The sequence below is a fragment of the Diachasma alloeum genome, unplaced genomic scaffold, assembly GCF_001412515.2.
Source record: "Diachasma alloeum isolate Michigan unplaced genomic scaffold, Dall2.0 Dall_scaffold_00196, whole genome shotgun sequence".
Taxonomy (NCBI): domain Eukaryota; kingdom Metazoa; phylum Arthropoda; class Insecta; order Hymenoptera; family Braconidae; genus Diachasma; species Diachasma alloeum.
In genome coordinates, this window is record NW_021680361.1 from 1,423,125 (window position 1) to 1,447,885 (window position 24,761).

General features: G+C 38.9%; 1 protein-coding gene across 5 annotated transcripts in view; it reads right to left on the bottom strand.

Annotated features, from left to right (window-relative positions):
• LOC107048742 (organic cation transporter protein) overlaps nt 1–24,761 on the bottom strand; it is a 58,248-nt gene that overhangs the window by 14,597 nt on the left and 18,890 nt on the right. For 4 of the 5 annotated variants that reach the window (XM_015272097.1, XM_015272093.1, XM_015272094.1 and 1 more), the window contains 3 exons: nt 20,866–21,134; nt 3,242–3,452; nt 1,976–2,234 (listed from right to left, as the gene is read on the bottom strand). In XM_015272097.1, the coding sequence (XP_015127583.1) occupies nt 1,976–2,234; nt 3,242–3,452; nt 20,866–21,116 (721 nt within the window). In that variant the 5' untranslated portion in view covers nt 21,117–21,134. Of the gene's footprint in view, nt 1–1,975; nt 2,235–3,241; nt 3,453–20,861; nt 21,135–24,761 lie in introns of those variants that run through there. The other variant, XM_015272098.2, reaches the window with a different exon arrangement.

Here is a 24,761-nt window from a genome sequence, read left to right on the forward strand (position 1 = left end):
CCCCCCCCCCCCCCCCCTCCTGGCCCCGCCGGTGAGCTAGAGTCTAGACACGAAACAGCTGCTAGATACAGCTGCTACACATAGCTGCTAGACACAAAACACCTCAATTATTATTGAACCTTTTTCACTAGTAAATGATCTATTAATGTCAATTGGTTATCATCTGATAAGGCTGCACTCTGGAGCACCCATTTTATCGCATTTTTCATACTTTTTTGATCAGATGATGATACTTTCTATATTTTGAGTGTCTGCCCTGTCTCACTACCCATTATTTGTTCCATTTTACCTCGTCATCTTATTTTATCATCAATGTTATTTTAAATATTTTATTTTATATATGTTTTATCGGTCAATTTTCCCCCGTTATTCCATTTTATCTAGCTCTTCCCTAAAAATGTTCAATTAATGAGATGGATTTCATAATTGATAGAAAGTATTTGTTTCTGATTAACATCACAGGGAATGACATTTCAATAAGGATTGTCTCTTGCCATAGAAATGAAATTAATCACTAATAATGAAAATATTTCGGTTTTCACTATTGATTAAATGAGTATTTAAAAATATTTCCAATTTAATTATTGATTTGATGAGCATTAAATTGTTGCAGATTTCATTTCTGATTGGATGAGTATTAGAAAATATCTTTGATTTCATTATTGATTGAATGACTAATCTATCATATTCAAATGTAATTGCTGATTAGATAAGTAATATTTTTTTCTTTTTTAATAATTACTCATTAATACGGTATTTAAAGATGTGAATTTTTCAATACTCATTCACAATATAATGTAAAATATTTTCACGTTTTTAGTGATTGAGCAAAAAATGTGTATTTGCGATACAAATATTGGTGAAAATAATATTTGTGCCGATCTCTGTTCGGTCCTATGCATTTTGCTAGTATGCGACCTGCTAGGTTCTACTGTATGAAGCAAAGAATGATTTATGAGTTTGAAGAGTTACAACATACCGCGTCATTTTTTAGTAAGTAACTTGGCGCAACTCATTGACTAATCAAAATTGAGGATTAGCGATCAGGTGGTTTCGTTATATTTCGATATAACACCAGTGGCAGTAGTGGGGGTAGTGGATCAAGTGTTGTTTGAGCAAGTGCTCTTACAGCGTGGCTATAGGGACCGGCAAATTGCTGGTGAGGAGAGCTGCAGTGACAAGGAGGGTCCTTGTGCTGGCCAATATTGGGCCAGCCTTGGCCAATCTTGGCCCATTCCTCATCTCCTACCAGGAGTGTGGGAGGAAACGAGGCGACAATAAGTTTTTTTTTTGGAATTGTTTCTAAATTTCTGCTTTTTGTTGTAAAGGTCGCGGGAAAGATAATGGGCTAATAAACTACTGACTGACAAAAATTTTGATTGTGACTTTACTATTTGCACAAATAGTACTATTTGCATTGTGTCTTAGTTATGTAAACTTTGAGGGCCCAGGTGGCATATAAGGTGGCATCATTTGATCATATGTATTTTTGACACAATAAAAACAAACGTCGATATAAAACAACTTCACAAAACTTTCAATTTTTACAGATAGGATTTATTCTTTCATACTATTTTGTTGAATTGAATTGAGAAATTATTTTGCTTCTTTAATCAATTGTGTTAGATTTCTTGTCAACATTTTACATAAATCAAATGAAGCAATGATGCTATCTATATAATCTAGAAACTTCGATAAAATGGTATTAGAATAGCGTTTTTCGCGCATAATTGATTGAATTAAAAAATTCTAAAAATTTATGTGTGAAATAAATTGAAATTAATGCCGATGTATGGAGATCAATAATACCTGAATTTAGAAAAATTAAATTTCACCGATTCATGAAAATTCCTCACAATTTTCAACTGAAAAGACCGCTGTCCAAAATTATCTGACATGTTAACCGTTGCAACAAAAAATCGGTGAAATTTGAAATTTTTTAAATAAATAAAAAAAAATGAACATATAAACTCACTAATAATAAACAGAATATTAAAACAATTATCAAACGAAGTTCCAACGATCAACCTGGCAAGACAGAAACTCCAGAAGCTGTTGCAGAATGCGGTAGCGACTGACGCAAAAAAACCAACCGCATTGCACGACACGAGGGCGGGAATTCTCCCGTAATGATCAGCTATGTATCCGAAGATGAATCCACCGATGATACTCCCGACGAAGAAGGCGGATTGCGCAGCTGAGGAGAGATAAGTTTTGTCACAAACCCACTCCAACTGTAAAAAATATCAGATTTTGAAGTTCTCTTGACAGAAAAACTTTAATTAAAAAATAAACTACAAATTACTTTCCTGATACTTTCTTTCATGCCTCAATAGAAGTTTATTATTAAATCTTCTGATAATTGAAATTGTCCATAAAGTGCTCAACTTAGAGAGACTTTATAACATGTTTATTTCGCATAAAAGGTAATCAGAAATTGCGGGAAATGAAACTTTTACTCGTGTTTATTTTAGAGCGGCAAATAGCCTCGATTGGCGTGCCCTTTTTGCATGGTTTGTTTTTTAATCGATAGATATTGAGACGTAGATAAAATTTTTCTAATTGTTTTTTGCATTTCGAGTGGGACGCATATACGGAAAACACTAAAAAAGCCGTTGAAAAGGGTTTTTCCTGAATTGTGAGGAAATGGTCAACTTTTTTCAATCTCTCTATATTATACAAATTCAAATCGACTTTTCGAAATTAAGACTCTAAAATTAAGGGTCCCGAGGGTCAAAATAATAGTCATGAGGGTCATAATAAGGGTCATAAGGATCACGAGGGTCAGATTGAGGGACACAAGGGTTTGTTTAAGGGTTACAAGGGTTAGAATAAAAGTCCAAATAAGGGTCACAAGGATCAGATTAAGCGTCACAAGAGGTATAATGACCGTCAGAACGAGTCTTACGATGGTGAGATTAAGAGTCACGAAGGTCAGAAAAAGGGTCCAAATAAGGGGCAGATTAAGGATCGTATGGGTCTGATTAAGGGTTACAAATGTCAGAATAAGGATCATGGGGGTCATATGGGAGTTGGCGAGCGGAAACAGCAGGGGGGGTATCCCCCGTCAAACAAGTTTTCTTTTCAAAGGCCTTGTTAGTCTCGAAGTTGAAAAAAACATTAGAAAAATGTGATCTACGTGTTAATATCTATCGATTAAAGAACATTAGCCACTAGTACGTTAACAATGGGTTTCTCCTTTTCTAAAGATTTTTCGGGGGCTGTTTGCAGCCCCATTTACCTCAGCGGCGATGGACGCGTATGGTATCGCCGTAAAATTGAAGCTCCATCCGTTTGAGCAGGGTTTGACACCCCAAGAAAGATCGGGCACCTTTATTCCCGATAGCATGACTTCTGTGAAGTTGACGTCGTACATTTGACATCTTGAGAATGCGGTAGCACCCTCCGTTTGCATTTCCACTGCATTTGCTAATGGAATTGATAATGCAATTCTGTAATCACAAAGAATATTTCTCATGAGTTGTTATGAATATGCAATTGGAAAAATAACGTAAGTACTTATATGGTTATCGATGTAAATAATATCACAATTCCAAAATTAACAAATTTGTCTACTTGCAATCACTATTCTGCAGATTTTCGTTTATATGAGAAAGAATTATTGTCATCGATGGTTTTGGATTTTCCTTAATGGTTTCAACAATCACTATTTTCAAGCTAATCTTTCATAGTTTTGAATAGTGTTAAATTTTCATGTCTTCATTTTTTTTCAAGTTTACAAGTAATTGATAAAAAAATTTATCGACTCAAAAGAGGTGAATAATTCCAGAAATGTGAAAAAAAATTCTAGTGAATCAGAACTGTTGTCTTATCAATTTGCACCTGGACGTTTCCGCGCCTTTATCCCGAAGATCAAACTTGATAATAACACGTGAAAAATGAGTGAAATTCTCGCCGAAACTGACATGCATTCAATTGTTCTTTGTTGAAAAAATCAATATTGAAAGCCATCAAATAATAATAATCTGATGAAATTTTTCATAGCCGATTTGAATTCTTTGCTTTTTTTAGGTACTTTATGAAAATGTGAGGATAGGAATTGAATTTATGGGTATTGGTTCATTATTCGAAAAAATATATCAATTTAAAAAATTTTCCTAGACATTGAAGAATGAGAAATTCTGTTTTCGTGTGGATCTCGTCTCTCTTCCTCTTTTCACTTCCTAGAATTATCTAATTCTTCCATCAAAATTAGATAATACAAAGAGAATACATTGGTTCTTCTTCATTATTAAAAAAAAAAGTTTTCAAATTTTCAAGATTGAAAAATCGATTTTTAACATTTATTTCTGATATTCCTTCACTGCATTTCCCGTATTTCCTGTTTCTGTGAACGGAATACGATCGCAAGAATTAACAATGTTAATCTCCGTTCATTTTTTAAGAAGAAAAAAACAATTTGAAAAATTTCGAAGAGAGAAAAATAGATTTTTTCATTTTTTTTCCCCCCGACGGCAAACCAGAGGGAGGGATATATGCTTTTGACGTCCATAACACGACTCTTCAATATCTGTGTTTGGACGAAACTACATGAAAAACGATTTGAAAAAATGAATATTTGTATCAGGAACAAAGAGAACATTCCGGGGAACTCAACTACGGAGCCCGATTTTTGATTAAGTACTCCGTTTTCCTACAGAATGCATTAAAAAAAATGACTTGGGGACGGTGAAAATATTCAACCGAAATTCCCTAGCGAGCAAAAAAAAATCCGTTGGTAAAATTGGTTAGTTACTGCTCTTCAGCTGTTACTGTGTACGCCATAGACATAATAACACCTAGACTGGGGGTCTCCTATGCTTCGTCGTCCCGTATTCCCTGTTCCTGGTGGTTCCTGAAGTTCCATATATTGAGCATATGCTTATTACATAATATCCTAATTTCTCCGGTTGTCGCGAGACACTATGACATTCCTCCGTTTCCGTACAACAGATGCCATCCCTGACCGTTTATTTAGCTCTAGAGAGCTGAAACCACCCTAAATGTCACTACCGTGGCATGTCCTCTTTATGAAATTCGAGATTTTGTCAATAAAACCGAGTAAATAAGTAACTCAAAGAAAATTTCCTAAACATAGATAATAAGGGATGTGACTAAGTATACTTTCATGAGCAATTTTCAGAGGAATAACTGTTTTACGCTCACCAGGAAGATCAAAAAGTTTGTCTCACATTTATAGTAAATACTATTTAAACAAATTTGAATTCAACTGTTGTCGCGGGATTTCCGACGTTTGCACATGATGCACGTACCAAACTTCTGTAATGAAGCGGTAAGGCCCAGTATTTACACCAGTAAAAATTAACCAGACACATGAGCACAGCCAGGAAAGACTACTCGACAGATGAAAACTAAAAAACTGAAAAACTAAAAATCAAAAACTTCTGACCAAAAACTGTAAATTGATTGATCCTAAAAATAATAACTACAAACTGAAAAATTAAAAATTAAAAACCCGGACAAAAACATTGACTGGTTAGAAAAATTAAAATTTCAAATTAAAAAAAATTAAAAACTAAAAACTGAAAAATTGAAAATCAAACCTTTGACAAATATTTAAAAATTGTGTTATATACAAAATTCCTTCATCAATTTTATGTCGTTTCGTGAGACTAAATTATTAAATTCGTAAAGTTATACTGTAGCTCACCGGACTGGATTTTGCAATTCTGCAAATTCCACCTCGGCTCACCACATCCATGGCCCACACCTATAGGCACGTGTGTCCAGGAGATGCCGTCTTAGCATTTTCTGGACACGCGAACGCGTCTATAAGAAAACTTTCAACCAACAGTCACGCCTGCGGAGCTATAGCGAGCATTTCCCCGCTTGACTCCTGTATCATTCCCTTTGATTTCAATAAAACTAGCCAACGCCGCAATCCATCCCTTCATATTGCGAGGCTTTTGGACCGATAGACCGAGCTAATAGTTTGCGATCCCATTCGGTATTTTACAGTATTATCGCGAACAATCACGCACATCTTCGTGGTTCGTGTGAGTGAAGTAAGCAAGGACTCAAGGAGTGAACATTCGAAAACTAACTATTAAATTGATAAATTTTGACTTAATCGTTCGTGGACTGGATTAAAGTTATACTCGTTTAAATGGTGTAGACTGGTCTCTGACGAGGACCCTTGGATTACATCTGGGAAAATATTGGAACCTTCAATGCAACGAAAATATTGTAATTCAAGGATTACCGTATAACCGTAAGGGTGAGTGCACTAAACTTCCTAAACTATCCTTCAATTAAAATCATCTAGTTCTTCGTTGATATCTTGCGGTAGTGTTATTCTCTCTCTCTCTCTAAGGAATTGTCGAAATCAAAGTATGGTAAAATTGTAAAACGATACAAACTTTCCTTTAATAGAATCATAATCACTAAATTCACTCGGTCCGATAAAGTAGTATTCCTCGGTGTCACATCGTATCGAACCGCTCGATGTATTAATGAACATTGTATTAACGACAACTAAATTTTCATGGAATAAATCCGTATTAGGGTCAATCTTAATCTTTTCGTGAGTTCATTTACATATTCCTGTCCGAAAGTTACCTTTAGCCGCGACTACTGCAGGAGATGCAAAGTCTTTAAGGTTTGGATCCAATAAAATAGGTGGGTAATGAATTCCATGCATGAACGTAAGTCATGGGAATTAAAATCCATCAACTAGGGTGATACAGACTTACGTCTGTCTCTCACAGTTTTGGTGTCAGAAGTGGGATACCTAACCTCACTGTGGTGGTTCGACTGAAATTGATTTTCTAGGGATAAATAGAATTATTGTAATAGAAGATTTTATCGGTAAATGAACTATAGACTAAGAAACATGGTCAATCCAGCGGACCCTTTGAACGGGGATGGACACGACGGTCAAAATCGAGATGCACCAGCCGACGATGCGGCCCGGCGCAACCAGTTAAATAATAGTAGAGTAACGTTGGGTGAAAATACCACGGCCGTCGAGGCGGATTTCGTTGAGTATTTACGTGCCAGGGATACGTTCAATTCAATCCCGAATTTCAGTGGCCACCCCGAATCCTCGGTGGATTTTCTCGATTTGGAATCGGCCATTCTAAATAGGAAATTCTAAATTTGCTCGGTCAAAAGTACAGGAGACGGTATAGCCAAGCGTATTTTGAGGAGAAAATTGCCACTATATATCCCGACAAATGCGAAGAACTAGATGACTTCAACCTTCGCCTCATTAAAATTGTTGGTAATGCTAAAACGACGTTGCAACTTCTCCATCCTCAACATTATGAAGTTTTAACCCAATTACTAGAACAAAAAGCTCTCCGTAAACTCATGAAAGTGATACCTTCTGATTACCGAGCCGAATTGAGAAGGCTCGGAGTTGATACGCTGAAGAGAGCATTAGAAGTATTGAAACCATTAGTAGACGAGGACAGAGAATTTGCTACGCCTATCAGGATTCTACAAAATCCAAATCATAGTAATGACCGACGAGTTGACCCACGAGATCGACGATCGGACGAGCGTAATCCGAGAAAGTATGACCGTGAGCATCGCGAGTCGAGGCCCCGTGAAAGATTCCCTAACGACAGTTCCCGTCGCTATTCGAGTGAACGCTCAGTTTGTTTCGACGACGAGCGACGCAGTCGTGACAGATATTTCTTCGACGGTCCGTCGGGTAGTTCCACCCGAGATAATTCAAGGGACAGTAATTATCCCTCAGACCGCAGAAATTCTCGTGAAAATTACAGCACGGCGACGTCTTCCCAAGTGGGGAAGGAACGAGTGGAACATTGCTGTGATTGCCTCACCGATAGAACTCAAAGCGTAGGCTCGGGTCACTTCTCTCCTGGACCTGGAGAGTATGCCCGACGGGAGAGGTCGATCGAGCGCCCCAACGGTGCTAAAAGTAGGGAATATTCTTACGAACTTCGACGTACAAGACGTGACGCTACCCCCGACAGAAAATCCGACAATCGTAGCGATTCTTTAAACGGGGAAGGCGCTCATCCTGTGACGGAAAGGACGAGCGAGGCCAAGGCGCAAATCCGTCTCAGTAGCCGAGATTCTTCGCCGAGTGAAAATCTAATTAAACACGTAAAGGGAACTTGTCCCGTTGTAAATATCCAACATCGGGCCCTCCAGCGCGGACAAGCCGGATTCCTGGTGGATACGGGAGGGGGGAAGCGAGCCTTATCTGGATACGAGCATTACACCCTGCTACCCGCGTAGATGAGACGGAAAAGTTATATATTGTCGGTGCGGGACTTGGCATTGTAGAAACGTTTGGGACGATAGAATTGCCTATAAAACATCTGAAACATAAATTTCATGTAGTTCTAGACCCGATGGGTGGATATGATGGCATAGTCGGCCGAGATTTTCTGGCGCTTTTCGGATGCACCGTGTCGTTCGAGTCCTTTACCGTCGCGCTGAAAGATTATGTAAAGTCGGCCATTCCGTTTCATATGCGTTTACCACCCTATCTAAATCCTCCAAAATGTCCTGCCACCTGTAGCTCAGGAGAAGGACCTATGGTACGACTAGAATCAGAGTTATTAAGAGAAAACTCCGGGTTATTCTTATTAGATACTGGTGCGGCATTGAACGTTATCTTCTTGGGGGCGACGTCCACGGAACTGACTCCCTGCAAAACGCGAAACTTGTGTGGAGTAGGGGGGGGGGAGACGTGCCCGTTATCGGTACGCTCACCATCAACGTCAATGGCGTACCGACAGAATTTAACATCGTCGATTCAAAGTCTCCGGGAGCATACATCGGGATTGTCGGTAATGATTATTTTGTTCCAACAAAAGCCGAAATTTCATTCCACTACCAATCAATGACCCTTAACTCAGCCCCTCAGAATCCTATTATTTTTCATCGCGAATTAGATCCGCAGAAACCAATAAACCTTCTACCTCATTCAGACTTAAAAATCCCTGTCGAATCGGACGCCCCGATAACCCGACGAAGCTATTTACCCACAACAGAAGTCGCTAAAGGGCTGGTGCTGAGAGAAACAGAAGTCGACCCTGAGTCATCGTGGTCTAAGAAAAATATTTTCTGGACAACTATCGCCAATGAGAACGACGAGAAAGTCAACATTCGTATACCGCCTCAAACCTTACACCCTTTGGCCGTAGTAATGAGTATGGCTGAACTGGAGGGCATGGACTTGTATCCCGACCCTTTTGGAGAATCTAACCTAGAGTTTCGTCTCACGGAAACTCTTGAAGAAACTAAAAAGACCCGGGAACAGTACGTCAAGGATGTACTCATCAAACCCACCACTGATGCGGAGTCCGCACATCTAATCTCTGACCTCATCAAAGATTTTCCCCACTTCACACTTCCAGGGGAAGGAAGTGGCGAAATCAAGAATGTGACTTGCACAATTAGGACGAAGGATGAAACTCCTGTTTACATCAAGCAGTACAGGATCGCTGAGAGTCTCAGGGGCGAAGTGAAGAAGCAGACCCAAGCTCTGCTTAGCCAAGGGAAAGTTGGTCATTCGAAATCAGCTTGGAATGCACCGATTCTCATGGTACCCAAGAAGCCGGACTCCAGAGGGAAAAAGCGGTAGCGGATGGCGACAGATCTCCGGGGAGTGAATAAGAAGACCATTGCTGATCGATATCCATTACCCCGAATAAGGATGATTCTAGATAAGTTTAAACGATCTAGATATTTCACGACTCTCGACCTCGGTAGTGGTTTCCATCAGATCCGCATGAGCGCTAGAGACCGGGAGAAAACAGCCTTCTTGACTCCCGAAGGTCACTTCCAGTACCTGACGATGCCGTTTGGACTGAAAAACGCATCCGCGATCTTCCAGAGAGCCATGGATGCCATGCTTAAGGGGCTTCTTGGTAACGGCATCGAGGTCTACTTAGACGATATCATCGTCCATTCAAAAACGAAGGCAAAACACCAGCGATTATTAAAAGCCTTATTCGAGAGATTGAAGAAACATGGTGCCACGTTACAAATAGACAAGTGCCACCTGTTCCAGAGAGAAGTGACTTATCTCGGGTTCGTCATCGACGAGCATGGAATACGCCCAGACCCGAGTAGGGTACACGCCATTACCGCCTTCGAAACCCCCACAAATAAATCAGAATTACGTAGTTTCCTGGGGATGTGTAACTACTTCTATCGATTCAAAGAATGGTACTCATCCAGGACGAATCCGTTACAGGAATTACTCAAGAAGAATTCAGAATGGAAATGGGGCGTTCGACAGGAACACGCATTTAATGAACTGAAGGTGTTCATGTGTAATGAACCATTTCTATTACACCCCGACTTTGAGAAACCGTTTATGGTCACAGTAAATTCGTCACCTTGTGGAGTAGGCGCTGTGCTGACGCAACTGGATGAAACCGGGGTAGAAGGACCTATTGCCTATGGCTCGAGGTCCTTGACAGGAGCAGAGACAAGATATACCAACGAGGAACGGGAATGTCTCGCAGTCGTGTTCGCCTTGAATCACTTCAAGCCGTACCTGTATGGAAGGCCTTTTGAGATGTATTCAGAAAGCTCCGCCGTAGTATGGCTCCAAGATACCTCGGATTACACGACCAGAAAAGCTCATTTGAAGACCAAAATCACGGGATTTGATTTCGTCGTCCATCATCGCACCGCCAAAACTAAACAAGTGGCCAAGGCCCTGGCGTATAACCCCGTTGATATGCCGGCGACCGACGAAGAAGTTGCCAAGTTTTGCACTATGCCTGGACGTTTCACAGCGCCACTGCCTCCCAGACCCAGATCAAACACCGTATCCGAGAGTACGGCGGCCATGAGAGACCAACCGGCAAAACGAGGAAGGGGCAGACCGAGAAAAGACAGCGCTAATCAACCTTCGATGTTACGAGCGACACCCAGCACTTCTAATCCAACGGAAAGGTTGACGTCTGCAAAACCGTCCAGTCAGAAAAAGGCGATACAGAAGCCTATCGTCCCCTCACCCCGAGATACGATAGCCTCCCGTCTGAGATCTCGCATCCGTGCCAACACTCTCAGGAGTCACAAGGCCAACGTATACCGAACCGGCTGATTTCACGGAACAGGAGCTGGAGGGCATAACGACGACTTCTAGTGAACTCAGAGACGAGCCTGAGTCCCCACAGATAAGACTGGCCTCGCCTCCGTCTCCACAGTTCGACGATGATACGGATGATGACGACGTCTTTGACTGCCCACCAATATCTAGCGATGTCATCGTCGAGATAGAAAAAGATCCGAGAAGAGATCCTGAATCAGAAGCTCCCGAAACAGATGAACCTCCACTACAACTCGTCGAAAATGAAACGGCACCTCAAAAGCCTAGGTCACCTGCGAATCATACAAACCAAGCTTTCGAACGAACACCCGCCTTCTTAGAGAGTTTACGAAAGTCCTTCCGAGCCTTGGACGAAAAGAATGCGCCCAAGGGTTTTGACCCATCTGCATTCATATCCGCAGACGAGGAAGAAGAAGAGGCAGAAGAGGTAGAGGATGAAGACGACGAAGAAGAAGAGCAGGAAGACGTAGAAAGACCAGAGGGAGAACTCGAAGGGGATCCGAGTATCGGAACAAGAGCTAAAATAAGAGACAAAAAGATAGCAAAACTACTCCGAAGCATGGAAAACCTGCAGGCAAGTCTAAATAGACACTGGAAACCCCAACCGTCAATGCCTCCTCCAGTTGCGCCAGGGCCGGCCGATGAATCATCTGAAACAGAGGCACAATATTCCCCTCGAGAATCGCCAACCCCAGCAGGGTCAAGCATGAGTAGGCCTCCAATCCATTCCATCATTCGGAAGCCCAGGCGAGTATCATTCCTCCCAACGCCCAAGCCAGGCGAGATACCCATGGCCAAATCCAGCCCATTCATCGAAGTTACAACCAAACCCAGGGCTAAGGAAGCGGTGAAAAGGCTACGATTTTCTCTCCCGCCTATCTCCTCACATTCCGAAGAGGCGGAAATAACCGCACCAACGCCTACAATGGCCTCAGCTCCACAGCACACCACTGGTAAGGGAATCTATCTTCAGCCCACCTCGAGTGATAGAGAACCCCTGGAAGAAGAATACGACGAAGCCACAGGGGGGGATGATAACCTGACCCCCTTACCTACCACCATGTTACAACCGGGTCTGGTAGAGACAGACGATGGTCTCACTTTTAGACGTGGTCATCTCGTGCATTTTCTGGCCACCGATTGTGAAATTAACAGCCCCGTCGGAAAACTCTTACAATTGGTCCATCTTGTAGACGTTCACGAACTAAAGCGTTTTAAACCTGTCATCGGCGATGTGCTAGTTACACCCGCCGGAAAATACAAGACTTTTACAATCGTCGTGAAGAATCACCATACGCAAAGGCCTTATATCAATGACGTACTACTAGGACTGACTCATCTTCGCGACGCCTTATCACACTATCGCATAAATTCCTTCAGAATATCAACTTCTGGTGACGAGACTAACCGACTCGACATACGACCTTTACTCGAGGAAACATTCGAAACTTATCCGGTACGAATATTGTTGTGTCACGGGAAAATCGAAAACCCTAGCGAGGAAATGCGACCGCAGATCATCCGCGAAGCCCATTATAGTTTAGTCGGAGGGCATAAAGGCGTTGTTAAAACCTGTCGTAGGATACGTGAACGATTTTACTGGCCAGGCATCGTCCAAGACGTCACGGAATATATCTGCCATTACCAAACCTGCCGCGAACAAAAGCTTTCGCGATTGAAGACTCGCCAACCGATGGTAATTACTAACACGCCGTTAGAAGCATTCGAGAGAGTCGCCATCGATACTGTCGGACCCCTCTTGCGGACGCCCCGCGGCAATCAGCATATACTCACTATCCAAGACAATCTCACTAAATATTGTCTGGCCACCGCTATCCCCGATTTGCGTACCGAAACTATATTGGGAGCTCTAGCGTGCAGTCTTTATGCAGTGCACGGTTCACCGAAAACCTTACTGTCTGACCGAGGAACTAGCTTCACTAGTAAATTGTTTGCACAGATATCCGAAATATTCAACGTGAAACAAGACATGGAAGACTGGGACTTGGTTCTCCCATTCGCCATGTTCTCCTACAATACGTCGGTACACTCTGCAACCAATTTCTCTCCCTTCGAACTGGTTTTCGGTCGAAAAGCTCGATCACCATCAGAATTCCCGGACGAAAGGACAATCGAAACATATAGTGATTACATAATTGATCTCGTGTCAAAATTAGATAAAGTACAGGTTGCCGCCGCCGAAAATCTCATCAATGCGAAGCAATGTTCTAAGAGGTTATATGATCGTAGCGCGAATTCGGTCGATTTCAAGGTGGGGCAAAGCGTCGACTATCTGATAGAGCCACACAAAAATAAACTAGACGCACATTATAAAACAAATTTTGAAATAGTAGACATTACCGAGAACGGTAATTTCATATTGGTAGATGCCGAGGGCGAACAATTTATGAGGCATCCCAACAAGGTTAAGTTAGCTCCTGAATAGATGAAACTATTCTCATAGGCTAATCTTTCAGAAAATTTCTTCAAATTCTGAATAGCCAGTTATCAGAATAGTTTGATCAATGTGCTCACTCTTATCTTTATTTTAAATAAACTATGTAATTAAATAATACTATTAGCATATATTGTCATAAAGGATCATGACGGGTGGCCATCTATTCGTCGCTCTGCTTGGAGTTATATGGCTTTGTCAACCAACATGGGGGTGGCCAGATCACCGTTCTGAAGATACATCGAACGAAGATCGGGCGCCCTACAGCATCCAATATTTGAATCATAACCCCGGCATCTACTACGAACCTCTGCAAGACCTCCAACTGATACGCAAGGAGTGGCAGATAATTACCACTATCGACTTGGGGATTATGCACAAACAGTTCGATCGAGCTATGAACCCATATCACGCCTCGCTCATGAGCCAATGTGTGGAGGTATTGAATCAAGGAGAGTGTTCCAGGCTATTGAGGTTGGATACCATCAAGTCGATGAATTTGGAAATCATCCAGCTCAATAGTCATCTCGAAGACCTTTTCCTATCTCCCCACACGAAACCGATACGTATGCGCGACCCGCATGTACGCCATTCGCTTTCGTAGGGAGTCTCCATCGAAGCCTCTTTGGTCTGATGGACTACAATGATTATCAGCACATTACCAAGGAGATAGACCGCCTGTACCAATCGCCTTGGATTACATCTGGGGAAATATTGGAACCGTCAATACAACGAAAATATTGTAATTAAAGGATTACCGTATAACCGTAAGGGTGAGCGCACTAAACTTCCTAAACTATCCTTCAACTAAAATCATCTAGTTCTTCGTTGATATCTTGCGGTAGTGTTATTCTCTCTCTCTCTCTCTAAGGAATTGTCGAAATCAAAGTATGGTAAAATTGTAAAACGATACAAACTTTCCTTTAATAGAATCATAATCACTAAATTCACTCGGTCCGATAAAGTAGTATTCCTCGGTGTCACATCGTATCGAACCGCTCGATGTATTAATGAACATTGTATTAACGACAACTAAATTTTCATGGAATAAATCCGTATTAGGGTCAATCTTAATCTTTTCGTGAGTTCATTTACATATTCCCGTCCGAAAGTTACCTTTAGCCGCGACTACTGCAGGAGATGCAAAGTCTTTAAGGTTTGGATCCAATAAAATAGGTGGGTGATGATTTCCATGCATGAACGTAAGTCATGGGAATTAAAATCCATAAACTAGGGTGATGCAGACTCACGTCTGACTCTCACAATTGATTAATAAAAAAAAATAATAACTAAAAAAATAATAATGAAACTGACAAATTCAAAAATAAAAAACTGAAAAATTAAAAACCCCCCACAAATGAAAACTCAAAGATAAAAACTCCAAAGAGGCAAATGAAAACTCAAAGATAAAAACTTAAAAGAGCAAAATGAAAATTCAAAATTTGAATTCGAAGAATTTTACATAAACTGAAAATTTTGCTTGAACTACACCAACTGAAAAATTTGAATTCGACGAATTTTACAGAAACTGAAAATTTTTCTTGAAGCAAAAACTGAGAATTAAAATTTGAAGAATTTTACAATGAAAATTTTTTTTGTAACAGAAGAAAAATAGCAAAAAAGTCGGGGGGACACCAAAATTCACGTAACGCCATGTTGCCCCTCGACTTTTTTGCTATTTTTCTTCTGTTGCAAAAAATAATGTCAGTTTCTGTAAAATTCTTCAAATTTTAATTCTCAGTTTTTGCTTCAAGAAAAATTCTCAGTTTGTGTAAAATTCTTCGAATTAAAATTTTGAATTTTCATTTCGATCTTTTGAGTTTTTATCTTTGAGTTTTCATTTGTGAGAGGTTTTTAATTTTTAATTTTTCAGTTTTTTACTTTTGAGTTTGTCAGTTTCATTGTTATTTTTTTAGTTAATTTTTTTTTATTAATCAATTTTTAAATTGTTGTCAAAGGTTTTTGATTTTCAATTTTTCAGTTTTTAATTTTTTTCAATTTGAAATTTGAAATTTTAATTTTTCTAACCGGTCAATGTTTTTGTCGGAGGTTTTTAATTTTTAATTTTTCAGTTTGATTGATACTGATTGATGATGATCGATCTCTCTTTGCAATTTTCTCCTTCGGTCCCATTGAAATAAGATGAAAGGGATGTAAAATGTTCATATTTGTTCACATTTTCAGATCATTGGTACTAATTAATTTAAAGAAAGAGAAAGAAATGAAAAATTTTAGGTATGATTATCGAAAATGGTTTGTTGATCAGTATTCTCACGTGGTTTATGGGGAATTTCTTTTCATTCAGTGTTGTAACTTGTGAATTAAGGAACAAAAATATATATAGTAACAATAAGAATAAATAAAATTAGCATAAATTAATCTAGCGACGGGTGCGAAGCGCCCGTTCGCTAGTGTTGAAATGATTGTATTAAGTTCGTGTATTGAAAGTATTAAACGAAAGGCTGAGCACAGGCGGAATAGACCCCGCCATCGATGCATAATAAGCAGATAATAATTTGCCTTTTACTCCGAAATAAAAGCAAACAACCTATCCTCCAGGAAAATTGTAAACAAAGAATCATCATCAGATATTGCAAACAGCTGCAGTAAATCCACCGTTACCAATTATCTTCATTTCAACATTTGCTTTCCATTTCGCTTAAGTTTACATTGTTAACGAGATAATTATTATTTGTAACCTTGCACTGGAATTAATTAGCATGAACTAGCCAAGTTACGTGTGGGCGATTTTTTCAAGATGATTGATCAACATGCGAGCTGAATCTCGAGCGTTTCCACCAGTCACTTAATTAGCGCTTCGCAATGTGGATAGTTCTTTCGAGCGATATGCGATGAGACAACAATTAGACGTTTTCTTGGATTCATAAGATAATTGTTGCAATTCCGTGGTGAAACGCATATTCGAACATCATGAATAATAAAGGAAAAAAATAATCATGAGGGTCAGATAAGGGTCGAAGAATTGGAATTTCTCATTTCATCTATTTTCCTTCCGACAAGAAGAAATACGAGAGACAAATTGGCACCAGATAAACAGAAAACGAGTGATTAAAACTGGAAATTCCTCAGCGTATTTCGGACCACTCGAAAATAAAGCCCTTTTCTATTTGTTTTTCTTATAGAGTTTCTAGTACAATTTGAACTCCACTTCAAACCATGTCGGATCGGAGAAGTAGGAGAGCGATAATTAGTGCAGTTTATATTTTTAGTCAAGAGTTTACGAAGTGGTTCTTGTTGTGAAATAAATAACAATTGTAAATTGATTGAATCAAATATTGTGTGTCAGTGTAAAATCAGTGTTTCTGTCTATTAATTCAAACATTACCGCATTTGTGGAGCAGAGTGTTTTTTAGCACTCCACGGACAACCGACCTATCATCTGAACCATAAAACTTCCAAATTAGAACGTGGCAGAGGAAGGCAATTTCAAATGTTCCCAAAAATTAATTTTCGTAATAATCATACCGCGAGATGTCACTTCAATTCTTATCCCAACTCCCGCGAAAGTCAACTGCAAAAATTACATACTTCATACAGTGACAGAAGATTTTCTCGATAAGAAGATCTAATCAATTTGAGAAGCACCTCTAATCATTTATGATCATACGTCGATAGATATAATTATAAGTATCAAAAATAGGCAGCTTCACGTGTTACAATAGGAAAATATTATCAAGGGACGCAGTTGCATCCCATCGCCAAGAACGGGGGCGTAACTGCCTGTTATCTATGCCAGCCAACTTTCCTCTCCACGACCCCCAAAACAGTTTTTATTTTTTTCCGTACAAATTTCAAATCGCAGCACAATTTGAATTATACTTTTACTATATAATTTTGCTATAAGCCATCCATTGCAATTTTTATTACATTTTTCCATGCTAAAATGAATGAAATATGACGATCTAAAGAATTTCAGTGTGCGTCTTTTCTTCATTTTTCTCATCGTAAGACGTTCGAGGCAGATTTTAGTGGGAACGTTGGTACCATTGATTTCTACCTCGCGATCTCGTGAGGTGTTCGGAGTTGGCTGTGTTGCATGACTCAGTCTGACATTCAAAAGGGATTGGTGGATCGGACCCGCGTTTAGATACCACTCGACATAAACACCGGCGTCTTCTGTTAATTATACGTAATGATTCTCGTTCGATGAACAAAAATGTGTACTAAATAACCATCCTCCCAGGAAAGTGATGGGTGATAGTGGTGGAAAATTGTGAATATATTCATCGAGACCATGATTTTGATTAACATTAATTCTCGTTCGTGGGATAAGTTCTACTATAACAAAAATCTAACCTCTGAAGTAAAAATCCTTCTGCTATAATATTTCATGTGAAATAAAAAAAAACAATTTTTAACAACAAAAGGCCATAATCGAGACTAAGTTCTTAAATTTAACATAAATTGTAATATTGAAACTATACATTGATGAGATGGGTGCAATGAGTAAAAAAAATCGTTTAGAGGGAGAAAAACGATTGTCGTTTTGTGGCCTAAAATTATTCTCCGGTTTACGAAAAATTGTAAAATGGGTCAAATCTCCACGAAAAATTAGAAACAAGTTTTTTGCATAAAAAAATTCTGCAAAAAAAGTTCAATCCTTATTCGCTTTACAGTGATTTGTGAGATCGAAAGATGTATTCACAAAAATGTATAAAATCTTCTAAAAAAGACAAAAAAAATTGTAAAAAAAATCGCCAAGAACGGGTGTTGTTCCATTTACAAACATCAAGAATGCAGAAGTCACTGGCTTGTTTTTACAAAAATATGTGAAATCTACCAATAAAACAAAAGGTCTTTTGTAAAAAAAACACTCGCCAAAAACGGATGTGACCGTTGGTTTGTTTACAAAATTTGTGAAATCGGGCAAAAGCTGTAGTGCCAAGTACAGATTAATAAAGCTTAAAGATTATGACACAAATCATATAAAACTGAAGAAATAATGAAAATCATGAAAATGATATTTAAAATTTGAGATGATAAAAATTTCAAGTCAACCTACTTGGCGAGATTTTGTGTAGCTTTAATCGTGAGTCAAGTAGGTTGACTTGGAACTTTTATCGTCTCAAATTTTGAATATCATTTTCATGATTTTCATTATTTCTTCTGTTTTATATGACTTGTGTCATAATCTTTAAGCTTTCTTAATCTGTACTTGGCACTACAGCTTTTGCTCGATTTCACAAATTTTGTAAACCGACCAACGGTCGCATCCGTTCTTGGCGAGTGTTTTTTTACAAAAGACCTTTTGGTTTTTTAGGAGATCATCGTTTTCTCTCAAATTGAAATTGGATAGCAGTCGTTGGGTCACAGCTCCATTTTTTTTGAGGGATATAGATGGACCCGACCCCCACTTTGATTTGTGGATATTTTTTGTAGAAAAAGTGAAAGGAAAAAAATGTTTTTCTATGCTAAAATAATCTTCAACCCTAGATTGGTCACCCTATGAGGGAAAACCCGCCGCGTGCCGTTTTTCTTCAGTTACAATTGACTGGCTAACCAGAAAAATTACAAAAAATTTAACTTTGTCAATTGAAGTGTCTAAAAAATTATAGTAGTTTTTTAGAATAATATATTTTCCAAAATTCCTAAATAACAGTATATTTCGTCATTAGGCCGAAAAAACCTTTTCTGGCGAATATGAGGTTTGCAGCACGAGCCGAAGGCGAGGGCTGCAATCATATTCGTCAGAAAAGTTTTTTTTGGCCGTACGATGAACAATATTTTTTGTCATGACGAGAGCGTGAAACGCTGCCTTACGGCCGGAATGACAAAAAACAAATTATTTCAGACAGATGAATTATTTTTCCCAAGTTAAATGAAATTGCCCATGACGCGACGTTGCCGGAAACTCGCTAAACGCGCCCGGGCAGTGTAGGGTGAATTCGGCAACGCTAAAGCCTAAATGACACGGCGGCGAATCCCCGCGGAGGTGACCAAAGTCGCGGGGTCGCGTTTGGTGACCAGACTACGGTTGAAAGCAGTTCATTGAGAGTGGTCAGCCGATGGCTACCCCTTGGACTTACACCTCTGTCATCGGACGATGCTCATAGTGAGTCAAGTACCGCGTCCAGTTATGCCTCTCTCGCTTATGCGATTTATTTCTTTGTGAGTAATTTACTTGTTTCTCGCTCGTATTGTGCCTACGATCATTGCGTTAATTATTCAATGAGTTTACGATTTACGTGTCGTTTACAGTTATTATGCATTTTCTTATAATTATGCTGGTTACGTCATTGGTTTTCTAGCAATTATTTTGTAGGATAACTTTACGCTGGGATAAGCGGTACCTATTGGTCTGGCGATTGCACTTTGCAGGTACAGTGCGAGTTAGTTAGTTGTTTTAATAGATTAGAAGATTCTCGTCAAGTTCGTACGGTTGGAAATAGGAATTTTGTGCCGTTCTGGGAAGTAAAAACTCAAGGTTAAATATCGATGAGGGTAGGATACCGTATTCAGCGTATTTGATATCTCGTATGTATTTACTGCGTATGCACGTGTGAAAAAATTCAATAGACAACCTAGCGGATTTACTGGAAAATTATATTGGAATTCTATAGGAATTCTATGGGATTTCTAATGGAATTCTATTGAATTCGAGTGGATTTCCGGTACATATATTGCGTTCCGCCGCGCCTTGATCCGATTTTTTGGAGTTAATTAATTATGTTTAACCAGGGATTTAGTAGAAATTAATTTACACGTCGAGAAATGTTCAGTAAAAATTACGGAACTCACGATTCACTCATCGATTACGAAATCGACTCAGAAAATTTAAGTGATGTTATCGTAATTTTTCACAGGAGATTCAGATAAAAATTACGGAAAGCTCCGGAAAGATTCCGTGACAGTACCGTGAAATTTCCTACAACCACATTTCGCTCCGGACTTACGGAAAAGATACGTAATATTTATTGAATATTTCTCTGCGTGTAGTGAATATAAGAAATAATTATTTCTACCGATTTTGGTGTTATGTTGTCTACCCACTGTTTTCCTAGAAATTCTCTTCCAAAACCTGAGTCTATATGTAGTCTATATGTACTCGTGTGGGCCAGACTCCAGTGCAAAAATAACCCCTCACGATTTCTGTTCAAATTGGATCGATCTCTTTTCATTATTCCTATGATATTGCCCCCCCCCCCCCAATCAGAGCTCTCAATAATGAGCTTGTTGCGTAAGAAAATATTCAGAATTTGTTTTCCTCTAAGAATATCCTGATATCTCCTAGCCGAGCTCTGTACCACAACAACGGTAAGGATTAAATTGAAATAAAAGGATTAAACCCTTACGAGAATCAACTTTTATTGTACTCACTTACTTTTCACTATCTGTAAGGTTCCATCCGCTGAGCTCCGGAACCGTGCACCAGTGCTCATTCGGTACTAGTGTCAGGAAGAACTGTGTGAAGTAGAGGAACGCATAGACAAAGGTGAAGGGCAGAAGAATGAGGAACAAAATTAATTGATAAAGTCCAGCTTCCCCAACGTGGGGTAAAATATCGTCGAAAGTTTCGATCCTCATTTTTCCCTGGCCCTCCTCCGCTTTTGTCGACTCCACTGCCACTGTCATTGTTCAATGTTTTTTTTTCTGAAAACAAAAGAAAAATTAGTATTAGCTTGATTGAAGGAAGAGGTGACTAGGAGGAGCAGCAGCTATTTTATCTATATTGTTTCGGATGCGGAAGTTTTATAATTTATTATTATGAACGAATAGGCACAAATGCCCATGCACTCGCCGATCAAATTGGAATGGGAGAACATTGATTTCAATTTTAATACAAACTTGACTGTTGCAAGGGCTAGACGTTTTGAGACTTGAATGTCTTAAGGATTAAACGTTTTAAGAGTCAGGCCTTATACGGGTCAGATGTTTTGAGGTCGATCATCATATCTGAACTGCGTCTACTGATTGCAGTAGTCAACACTCAACGGGCTGGAGACATTGTTAACAATCGATTCTCGATTAAAAAGTACAAAAAAAATTTAATCTAGTGCAGAAAAATGAAAGCAATCGGATCAGCTGTGCCGAATACTATCGATAACAATCAAGATCACATATCTCTTTTACGAGATCGACCGTCATTCTACGATACTTTCGATATTGTATTAACGTCTCCCTTCGCTGAAATAGTTGATCAGGTATACGGCCTAATGGTATAATGTTCAAAGAGATGTCTTTGCCTCTGGTGTATCACTTATGACTTTCTGAATCTTTTGCAAGTCTTTGGTATAAGTTGAAGCCATCCACCGTCTCATGTTTATCAGCTGATCGTCCGGCTCCAAAATTTCAATAATTTCTAAAATCTTCCTACTTATCAGTGGTAAAGGAAAGACGTTTCTCATAACTTTTAGGCCTTGAAACTCAATCAAGAAGGGACATATGCACAACCGATCTTTTTTTCCAATTTATTGTCAAATAGATTTTACACGCACAATGTTTGCTGGAAAATAAATATTAAACATACATTTTTTTGTGTAAAAAATTCCAAATTTTTTGAAAAAAAGTATCTTTTGAGCTAGGATCTCAAATTCATAGCTAAAAATCCAGTTTGCAGTTTTCAAAATTGGTTTTTTTATCTTTTTTTGGTTTTAGTGCAGAAAATGTTAGGTGGAAATAGGTATTAACGAAAGTGGTTTTCGCCCATTAACAAACTAAGAAAGCATGAACTGAAGAGAAAAAATCAATTTTCACTCCCCCTAAAGGCGACTACACTCACGCTAAAACTGAACAAGCAGGGGTTCGAGCCCATCCGACAGAAGGCATGTGACCGTTACTTTTTGCATTATTAGTCCTTTTCTTTTTATTTCTACCAATTCCATTGGTAGTAAGCTTCCGAATGTATCCGTAGCAATTCCCTGTCCTTGTGATAGGTATACAACCGTAACCACATGCTACAGGATGTCTACAGGAAGATATTCAACCTTTTAATGAAATAGATTTGTACAAAAGGTTAAATATCTCCGAAACTGCTCGGCCGATTGCGCCTATCCAAAATACGAATCTTCAATACTGTAAGAGCTATAATCACACCAAATTTCAACTATTTTCATTTTTTCTCAACATATCGTGCGTACAAGAATGAAAAAATTTAAAAAACGAAAAAACGGGAATATCTCTGATTGTTTGTATGGACGGGTATACATATTTTGATTGATCTAGATGGTGGCCCAGACAAGTATTTTGAATAAAAAATTGAAATCCGTCCAGTAGTTCATGAGAAATTTGAAGAAATATATTTACGCAAAAGGTTGAATAACTCAAGAACCGCTCGGCCAATTGCCCCCATCCACAATACCAACCTTCTATGTCATAAATCTCCATTTTTTATCAAGTTATCGTGTAAACGAGACTTTTCATAAGAAAACGGAAAAACGGCAATATCTTCAAATTTTGCCTGAACGAGTATATATATTTTGATTGATCTAGATAGAGGCCATCGAGACTAGTATTTTGAAAAAAGAAATATTGAAATCGGTGGGGTAGATTTTGAGATATTGCGTAAAAACGAAATTTAAAGAAGTTATTATATCTCAGGAACTACTGAACCGATCGGGCTGGAACTGCGTACCAAAGTGAAGCTTAATCATAGCTACCATAAGCCAAAATTTTAGACTTTTTTCGACAAATTTCACCGTATTTATGTTGAATTATCTAAAAATTGATCACCAAAAACCCAAGTTATCACACACATACATACAAACAAATACAATTTCTTCACGTTTCATAACATTCTAGACCATTTGCCATCAAAATTAGAAAATCTAAAAATCGCTCAAATACAAGGCTTTCATTCGGAAGCAAAAAGGGATAAATAAATGGCGAAAAAAGATTTAGAAAAGGATAGGAATAATAAAAGAAAAGGAAGGACATCCGACAGAAGACATGTGACCGTTACTTCATCTGTTATTTGTCTTTTTTATTTTTCATTTCTACCAATTGCATTGGTAGTAGGCTTCCGAATGGATTCGTGGGAACTTCATTATTTGGATTGAAAATCGACAATTTCTATCAAATTTTATGATTTTAAGCAAGCTATACTCATCTACAAAGAGAAAAATAGTGCCTGATGATTCAAAAACCATCATTTCGTTTTTGCAATAATTTCGACCCATTATCACACTCACACCCTGTCCTTGTGACAGGCATCCATATTCGACAGGGTGTTTAGAAGAAGATATGCGATCTTCCGGTAAAATGAATTTATACACAAAATTTATTATCTCCAGAACCACTCGGCCGATTGCGCCCATCCAAAATATAAACCTTGCATATCATGAGAGCTATGATCATACCAATTTTCAAATTACTAATACCATTTTTCATCAAGTTATCATACGTACAAGGAGGAAATAGCAAAAAAAAAACAGAAAAACGGGAATATCTCTGAATCTTTGTACGGACGGGTGTATATATTTTTATTGATCTATATAGTGGCCACTGAAACGAGTATTTTGAAAAAGGGAAAATTGAAATCCGTGGAGGAGTTCTTGAGATACTTGACAAAACATATTTACACAAAAGGGCAAATATCTCAGGAACCGCAGGGCCGATTGCGCCGATCTAAAATAAAAACCTTTATCATTGTAAGAGTTAGTACCTAACCAAATTTCCAACGGCAATATTTCTGAAACTTTCTATGATCGGCGTATAAGTTTTGATTGGTCTGGATAGAGGTCATCGATCCGAGTATTTTGAAAAAAAAAAGTGTCAAATTGGTACAGTAGTTTCTGAGATATTGATGAAAAACGAAATTTAAACAACTTGATATATTTCAGGGTACTACCCGGGTAGAAATCACGCCGCTCGAGCTCGGCTCGGAACCCGCATCCCAGCTAGAAATACGCCACTCCGCCCCAGCTTGGGATAAACTCCACGCGCGTCACATGTACCCGAGGTTGAGCCGCGTCACTCGCTCACAGCCCAGCGTTAGACTATTACGCGAAACGATTCGCCGGGCTTTAGTTGAATGGCCACTGCTCAACCTCAGGTTCATCTCCAATTACTCGTCCCAATATACTTAAACTCAATAATGATTTGACAGGTCCGATGGCATCGTGATTTGAGCTAAAAAACAATCGAATAAATGTGAAGATGGCATGCTCTTTCAGATGAACAATCACAAGCTCATCAGAAATAACGTGATATTAACTAATCGAATGGGATTAATCTGAAAATACAAGGTAGAACAATTCACTGAAACGTAGTCAAAACTTT